At 47.9% G+C, this 8,617-nt stretch overlaps 1 protein-coding gene across 1 annotated transcript; it reads right to left on the bottom strand.

Annotated features, from left to right (window-relative positions):
* Nucleotides 1-477: 477 nt before the first annotated feature.
* Nucleotides 478-8,107, bottom strand: LOC146968242 (H-2 class II histocompatibility antigen, E-S beta chain-like). Its single transcript, XM_085759932.1, has 6 exons — nt 7,928-8,107; nt 5,905-6,174; nt 5,218-5,431; nt 2,344-2,411; nt 1,029-1,142; nt 478-841 (listed from the first exon to the last, which is right to left on the bottom strand). Exons 1-6 carry the CDS (start codon nt 7,980-7,982, stop codon nt 816-818), a joined length of 747 nt encoding a protein of 248 aa, XP_085616058.1. The 5' UTR covers nt 7,983-8,107; the 3' UTR covers nt 478-815.
* Nucleotides 8,108-8,617: the final 510 nt, after the last annotated feature.

Below are 8,617 nucleotides of genomic sequence, written 5' to 3'. Positions count from 1 at the left end.
ATTCACTCCAATGTATGTGTGTTGCCCACTTGCTTGTAAATGGATGAAAACAGACGTGTTTTTGTTTTTAGGTGTCTTGGTCATTAAAGATTACACTTATAATTTGTTTATTAGTTGTCAGCTCTTGGGCGCTTTTGCAATACCCATATTCCGCCATCAGGAGGCGCTTCCATTGGACCAATGCGTGTCGTTACTCTCTTATTCCAGTGCTCAAAAGCTAGGTGGTCATCAACAAATACCACTAGACAGCCTCTATAACACCGCTGCACAAAAGAAAGCCCTGTCAATAATCAGAGATGAGACTCACCCCCTATACAGTGAAGTTAAACTACTGCCCTCAGGGCGGCGCTATAGAGTACCTCTGGAAAAGAAAAGATCTACAAGGGCTCTTTCATCCTTAATGATATTACCATAATCAACAGGTCACAGTAAAGGGGATTTTGAAGTGCAGATGTATGTATTTTTACTATGTGATCATTGTTAACTTGTTTTGTCTAATGTAAGTCTTTCTGGCAAGTGTTTTTATTTTTATTTTTTTATGTAAGTGAGACCAAAGATGATTTTCCTGCCTTGGCGGGACAATAAAGTTTCTTTTCTATTCTGCACCAGTTCTAGACCTGCTGATTACCAAAGGACAGGTCTGGACCAGGTCTAGAGGACCAGGTGTTCATCCAGTCCAGCAGGGGGCAGCACTGAGAGTCTGAGCTGGAAACACAAAGCAGGTTAAAGCAGCAGCTGATTTATCTTCATCTGAGAAGCAGCAACAGGATCAAGGCCAGGACCAGAACCAGGGCCAGGATGGACCAGGACTGGGCTCAGTTACTGGGAACCAGGATCCGTCCTGGTTTAAAAAGAGAGAAGGAGAGAGTCAGAAACGGAGACAGACACGTGAAGGGAACTGGTCTGAACTGATGTAGACTTGGCTGAAATGGTGTAAACTGGTGTAGACTGGTCTAGACTGGTGTAAACTGGTCTGAACTGGTCTAGACTAGTGTAAACTGGTCTGAACTGGTCTAAACTGGTCTGACCTCGGGCCTTCCTCTTGTAGTAGATGAATCCAGCCAGAGACAAGATCAGACCCAGGATCAGTCCTGAGGCTCCGATGGCGATTTTGTTCCTCTCTGACTCAGGCATGGACGGATCTGAGGACAGACAGGTAAAGACAGACAGGTGAGAGACAGACAGGTAGAGACAGACAGGTAGAGACAGACAGGTGAGAGACAGACAGGTAGAGACAGACAGGTAGAGACAGACAGGTAGAAACAGACAGGTAGAGACAGACAGGTAGAGACAGACAGGTGAGAGACAGACAGGTAGAGACAGACAGGTAGAGACAGACAGGTAGAGACTAGGGATGGCGAGATTCACTGATTCATATCGGTGGTCCGATACAAACACTTGCGATGCGACTGCACCGGCAGATTCAGGGAACATTGGATATAATTTTTGGTTGAATTTGCGATGCATCTTTTCTAGCCTGTCTGCATCGGTAAATTCCATGGTTAAATCGATCATTTCATGTTCTGAACCTGAATGCACCATCGTGGAAGCTGTGTGCAGCCTCGTGCCCCCGACAGCAGCAGCAGCTGTAGTCAGAGCCGCCAAGAAAAGTAAACAGTCCCAGTGAAGCGCTGGAGCGGCGGCTCGATTCTCGGCCGTCACCGACAACAGGAGCCTCCAGTGTGATGCTGTAACTAGTAGCAGGGCCGTTGTGGTGAGCTGGGAAGAGGTGGATGCATCTCTCCCTCTCTCCCCTCTCCCTTATCTTCCCTGCTTTGCTTCTCATGTCTCGTTCTGTCTTGTCTCAAACTTTGGGAGCCTCTCTCCGCTTTTCTCTCCAAATTTAAATCATGGAATTGGTCAACTGGTCTCTCAACACCATTGACAGAATTTCTCGACGAGAAGCTCGGGTTTGGGGGAATCTGTTTGCCCTGATGGAACGGTCGCCGCTGGTTACATGACTGACTCCTGGGAGAAGTGGAGGGTCGTGTGCCTGGCGATTCTTTCCGTTGAGGTCAACGAGGATCTCTACATATTCTGAACCATGATTACAGGCTATTTGCAGATCGGATTAGGCATTGCCCCGGTGTATCGAAAAATGTAGAAGACGGTGACAGCAGTCCAAAGCCCATGACTGATGGAGTGAGCAGAGCTGTTAGCACTCAGACTGTGGATATAAACTTTATAAACCGCAACACTGAAAACATCTTGGAGAAGCTTTCGGCTTTGCAAAGGCGAATGGGATTTGGAGACCAGAACGGACAATCAGATTGGCCTCAGTGGTGGAGATATATATACATCCCTTATACAGACAGACAGGTGTAGAAACAGACAGGTATTTACCCCAGTCAGTGATCATGGGTTCCTTCAGACTGGCGTGCTCCACCTTACAGGAGATCTTCTCTCCAGACCTGCAACACAAACCAGACCAGTTTTATTAGAATAGATGGTTTTTACACATCGTCATGACAACATCCTCCAGGTGGGAGTGGATCTGGTAGTACCTAGACCTAGACCTCGACCTGGACTCACCTGGGTGTGTACTCCAGGTGGGAGTGGATCGTAGTACCTAGACCTAGACCTGGACCTGGACTCACCTGGGTGTGTACTCCAGGTGGGAGTGGATCTGGTAGTACCTAGACCTAGACCTGGACCTGGACTCACCTGGGTGTGTACTCCAGGTGGGAGTGGATCTGGTAGTACCTAGACCTAGACCTGGACCTGGACTCACCTGGGTGTGTACTCCAGGTGGGAGTGGATCTGGTAGTACCTAGACCTAGACCTGGACTCACCTGGGTGTGTACTCCAGGTGGGAGTGGATCTGGTAGTACCTAGACCTAGACCTGGACCTGGACTCACCTGGGTGTGTACTCCAGGTGGGAGTGGATCTGGTAGTACCTAGACCTAGACCTGGACTCACCTGGGTGTGTACTCCAGGTGGGAGTGGATCTGGTAGTACCTAGACCTAGACCTGGACCTGGACTCACCTGGGTGTGTACTCCAGGTGGGAGTGGATCTGGTAGTACCTAGACCTGGACCTGGACTCACCTGGGTGTGTACTCCAGGTGGGAGTGGATCTGGTAGTACCTAGACCTAGACCTGGACCTGGACTCACCTGGGTGTGTACTCCAGGTGGGAGTGGATCTGGTAGTACCTAGACCTAGACCTGGACTCACCTGGGTGTGTACTCCAGGTGGGAGTGGATCTGGTAGTACCTAGACCTAGACCTGGACCTGGACTCACCTGGGTGTGTACTCCAGGTGGGAGTGGATCTGGTAGTACCTAGACCTAGACCTGGACTCACCTGGGTGTGTACTCCAGGTGGGAGTGGATCTGGTAGTACCTAGACCTAGACCTGGACCTGGACTCACCTGGGTGTGTACTCCAGGTGGGAGTGGATCTGGTAGTACCTAGACCTGGACCTGGACTCACCTGGGTGTGTACTCCAGGTGGGAGTGGATCTGGTAGTACCTAGACCTAGACCTGGACCTGGACTCACCTGGGTGTGTACTCCAGGTGGGAGTGGATCTGGTAGTACCTGGACCTAGACCTGGACCTGGACTCACCTGGGTGTGTACTCCAGGTGGGAGTGGATCTGGTAGTACCTAGACCTAGACCTGGACCTGGACTCACCTGGGTGTGTACTCCAGGTGGGAGTGGTAGTACCTAGACCTAGACCTGGACCTGGACTCACCTGGGTGTGTACTCCAGGTGGGAGTGGATCTGGTAGTACCTAGACCTGGACCTGGACTCACCTGGGTGTGTACTCCAGGTGGGAGTGGATCTGGTAGTACCTAGACCTAGACCTGGACCTGGACTCACCTGGGTGTGTACTCCAGGTGGGAGTGGATCTGGTAGTACCTGGACCTAGACCTGGACCTGGACTCACCTGGGTGTGTACTCCAGGTGGGAGTGGATCTGGTAGTACCTAGACCTAGACCTGGACCTGGACTCACCTGGGTGTGTACTCCAGGTGGGAGTGGATCTGGTAGTACCTAGACCTAGACCTGGACCTGGACTCACCTGGGTGTGTACTCCAGGTGGGAGTGGATCTGGTAGTACCTAGACCTGGACCTGGACCTGGACTCACCTGGGTGTGTACTCCAGGTGGGAGTGGATCTGGTAGTACCTAGACCTAGACCTAGACCTGGACTCACCTGGGTGTGTACTCCAGGTGGGAGTGGATCTGGTAGTACCTAGACCTAGACCTGGACCTGGACTCACCTGGGTGTGTACTCCAGGTGGGAGTGGATCTGGTAGTACCTAGACCTGGACCTGGACCTGGACTCACCTGGGTGTGTACTCCAGGTGGGAGTGGATCTGGTAGTACCTAGACCTGGACCTGGACTCACCTGGGTGTGTACTCCAGGTGGGAGTGGATCTGGTAGTACCTAGACCTAGACCTGGACCTGGACTCACCTGGGTGTGTACTCCAGGTGGGAGTGGATCTGGTAGTACCTAGACCTGGACCTGGACTCACCTGGGTGTGTACTCCAGGTGGGAGTGGATCTGGTAGTACCTAGACCTAGACCTGGACCTGGACTCACCTGGGTGTGTACTCCAGGTGGGAGTGGATCTGGTAGTACCTAGACCTGGACCTGGACCTGGACTCACCTGGGTGTGTACTCCAGGTGGGAGTGGATCTGGTAGTACCTAGACCTGGACCTGGACCTGGACTCACCTGGGTGTGTACTCCAGGTGGGAGTGGATCTGGTAGTACCTAGACCTAGACCTGGACCTGGACTCACCTGGGTGTGTACTCCAGGTGGGAGTGGATCTGGTAGTACCTAGACCTAGACCTGGACCTGGACTCACCTGGGTGTGTACTCCAGGTGGGAGTGGATCTGGTAGTACCTAGACCTAGACCTGGACCTGGACTCACCTGGGTGTGTACTCCAGGTGGGAGTGGATCTGGTAGTACCTAGACCTAGACCTGGACCTGGACTCACCTGGGTGTGTACTCCAGGTGGGAGTGGATCTGGTAGTACCTAGACCTAGACCTGGACCAGGACTCACCTGGGTGTGTACTCCAGGTGGGAGTGGATCTGGTAGTACCTAGACCTAGACCTGGACCTGGACTCACCTGGGTGTGTACTCCAGGTGGGAGTGGATCTGGTAGTACCTAGACCTAGACCTGGACCTGGACTCACCTGGGTGTGTACTCCAGGTGGGAGTGGATCTGGTAGTACCTAGACCTAGACCTGGACCTGGACTCACCTGGGTGTGTACTCCAGGTGGGAGTGGATCTGGTAGTACCAGTCGGCGTCTGCCAGCTCCTCGGTGGAAGTGACATCAGAGTTCACTTCCTGTCCGTCTCTGATCCAGCTCACTCTGATCTGTTTGGGGTAGAAGTCGAAGACACTGCAGACCAACATGGCAGGATGGTTCCCAGAGGGGGGGGTGGTGGAGTGGAGCCTCACGTAGGGCTTCACTGGAACAGATCAATAATAATATTGATATTATTATTATTTTCGGTGTTGGAAGCACTTATCAATAACCAATTAACCGATACCAGAGAAGTTATTTTCCGAAATCACATTCATAGTAAATGTAGAACACAATCACATCCAGTCATCAATACTGATTATCAGAAGGTAGATCAATAACAGATTATAATCAGTGGGTGGATCAATAACTGACTGTAAGAAAAAGATGGATCAATAAACAAGTAGCTAAGGTCTGAATGAGGATCAATAACTGATTGATTGTTGTTAAATGAGAAATGTGATTGACAGCTGATCAGCAGCTGCAGTGACTGTGTTTCTCCAGCAGGTGGAGACAGAGACTGATAGATCACAACCTGTCAATCAACATGATGATGATGTCACAAACACACTGAGCTGTAACGTGATGATGTCACAAACACACTGAGCTGTAACGTGATGATGTCACAAACACACTCACCTGACTTAGTCAGAACAGTCTGGTAGAAAACGCCAACGTGGTTCAGACAGACTCTCTCCCTCTCAGCTCTCCTCTGAACCACCTCTGGACCGTTGTTCCAGCGTTCAGCGTTCTTCACTCCGTACGCAGTGTATCCTACGTACTTCCCCACTCTGCTGTCAAACCTGGCGTACTCCAGTTTGTTGTAGAACATGGAGAGGATGTAGGTGATACCACTCAGTTCAGTGGAGTTAAAGTCACAACGATCCACTGCATATTCTCTAAATCCATCTGTGGAGCAGAGTCAGAGAATTATAACTGAGTTCATCAATGTATTGATCGATCAGCTGACAGGACTGACCAATGATCACTGATCTATCCACTGATAAGTCTATCAGTCAGAGTATTGATCAGTATAGTGTCTAGATGTGTCGATAGATCAGAGTATTGATCAGTATAGTGTCTAGATGTGTCGATAGATCAGAGTATTGATCAGTATAGTGTCTAGATGTGTCGATAGATCAGAGTATTGATCAGTATAGTGTCTAGATGTGTTTAGATCAGAGTATTGATCAGTATAGTGTCTAGATGTGTCGATAGATCAGAGTATTGATCAGTATAGTGTCTAGATGTGTTGATAGATCAGAGTATTGATCAGTATAGTGTCTAGATGTGTTGATAGATCAGAGTATTGATCAGTATAGTGTCTAGATGTGTCGATAGATCAGAGTATTGATCAGTATAGTGTCTAGATGTGTTTAGATCAGAGTATTGATCAGTATAGTGTCTAGATGTGTCGATAGATCAGAGTATTGATCAGTATAGTGTCTAGATGTGTCCATAGATCAGAGTATTGATCAGTATAGTGTCTAGATCTGTTTAGATCAGAGTATTGATCAGTATAGTGTCTAGATGTGTTGATAGATCAGAGTATTGATCAGTATAGTGTCTAGATGTGTTGATAGATCAGAGTATTGATCAGTATAGTGTCTAGATGTGTTGATAGATCAGAGTATTGATCAGTATAGTGTCTAGATGTGTTTAGATCAGAGTATTGATCAGTATAGTGTCTAGATGTGTCGATAGATCAGAGTATTGATCAGTATAGTGTCTAGATGTGTCCATAGATCAGAGTATTGATCAGTATAGTGTCTAGATCTGTTTAGATCAGAGTATTGATCAGTATAGTGTCTAGATGTGTTGATAGATCAGAGTATTGATCAGTATAGTGTCTAGATGTGTTGATAGATCAGAGTATTGATCAGTATAGTGTCTAGATGTGTCGATAGATCAGAGTATTGATCAGTATAGTGTCTAGATGTGTCCATAGATCAGAGTATTGATCAGTATAGTGTCTAGATCTGTTTAGATCAGAGTATTGATCAGTATAGTGTCTAGATGTGTTGATAGATCAGAGTATTGATCAGTATAGTGTCTAGATGTGTTGATAGATCAGAGTATTGATCGGTATAGTGTCTAGATGTGTTGATAGATCAGAGTATTGATCAGTATAGTGTCTAGATGTGTTGATAGATCAGAGTATTGATCGGTATAGTGTCTAGATGTGTTGATAGATCAGAGTATTGATCGGTATAGTGTATAGATGTGTTGATAGATCAGAGTATTGATCGGTATAGTGTCTAGATGTGTCGATAGATCAGAGTATTGATCGGTATAGTGTCTAGATGTGTCGATAGATCAGAGTATTGATCGGTATAGTGTCTAGATGTGTCGATAGATCAGAGTATTGATCGGTATAGCGTCTAGATGTGTCGATAGATCAGAGTATTGATCGGTATAGCGTCTAGATGTGTCGATAGATCAGAGTATTGATCAGTATAGCGTCTAGATGTGTCGATAGATCAGAGTATTGATCAGTATAGTGTCTAGATGTGTCGATAGATCAGAGTATTGATCAGTATAGTGTCTAGATGTGTCGATAGATCAGAGTATTGATCAGTATAGTGTCTAGATGTGTCGATAGATCAGAGTATTGATCAGTATAGTGTCTAGATGTGTTGATAGATCAGAGTATTGATCCTACCTGCTGTGGAGACGGCGCTGAGGAGCAGGACGAGGCTCAGACAGGTTGAATCCATGTTCGTGTGTTGACCAACACTGACTCTGTCTGACTGAGAGCTGCTGGAAAAAGACCAGGGCGGAGTCACATGACCTGAGTGTCACCTGTTACCAGGCAGACAACTCTGGCTCTGCTCTGCTGCTGGGACACAGACACTCAGTTTGGTCTGTGACTCAGCTACAGACCAGAGTCAGTAATCATCTCTGACCTCTGACCCCTCCTCTCCTCCCCTGTCAGCTGTTAACGTAGCCTCTAGCTCAGGGGTCACCAACGTGGTGCCCGCGGGCACCTGGTAGCCCGCGAGGACGATCTGAGGTGCCCGCAGCACATGAAAATCCAGTAAAATGTAATGTTATTGTTCTAAATGCTGGACAGAGCACAAAGGTAGGAATAGCGTGATAATTCATGTCTTAAATGAGCCGGGACTTTAATGTGTTAATTAATATTAATTAATTACACAAAAATTAACGTAATCGCACATATTTTTGCACCGCGGAACGTTTCTCACTGGATGAGTTTCAGGCGCACTGATTATACTGGAGCACAATCATTTAAAAAGCCGCCGACATTGATCACTGCCTGAGGAGTTTTAATGCAGCCTGAACGCAGCTCAAACCGACCCGGTGCCTCAGCACGGTGACCAAGCTTTGATAG

This window comes from Trachurus japonicus, chromosome 18, assembly GCF_045865225.1.
Source record: "Trachurus japonicus isolate A0001 chromosome 18, Traja_1.0".
Lineage (NCBI taxonomy): Eukaryota > Metazoa > Chordata > Actinopteri > Carangiformes > Carangidae > Trachurus > Trachurus japonicus.
This window is presented reverse-complemented; position numbering and strand designations above follow the sequence as displayed.

Bases quoted from the DNA above. Each gene is read 5' to 3' on its own strand.
- LOC146968242 (XM_085759932.1), bottom strand. From the start codon at position 7,982: ATGGATTCAACCTGTCTGAGCCTCGTCCTGCTCCTCAGCGCCGTCTCC. The intron at 5,432-5,904 runs GTGAGTGTGTTT...GATCTGTTCCAG, and splicing joins GACTGTTCTGACTAAGTCAG to TGAAGCCCTACGTGAGGCTC. The intron at 1,143-2,343 runs GTAAATACCTGT...GTCTGTCCTCAG, and splicing joins ACCCATGATCACTGACTGGG to ATCCGTCCATGCCTGAGTCA.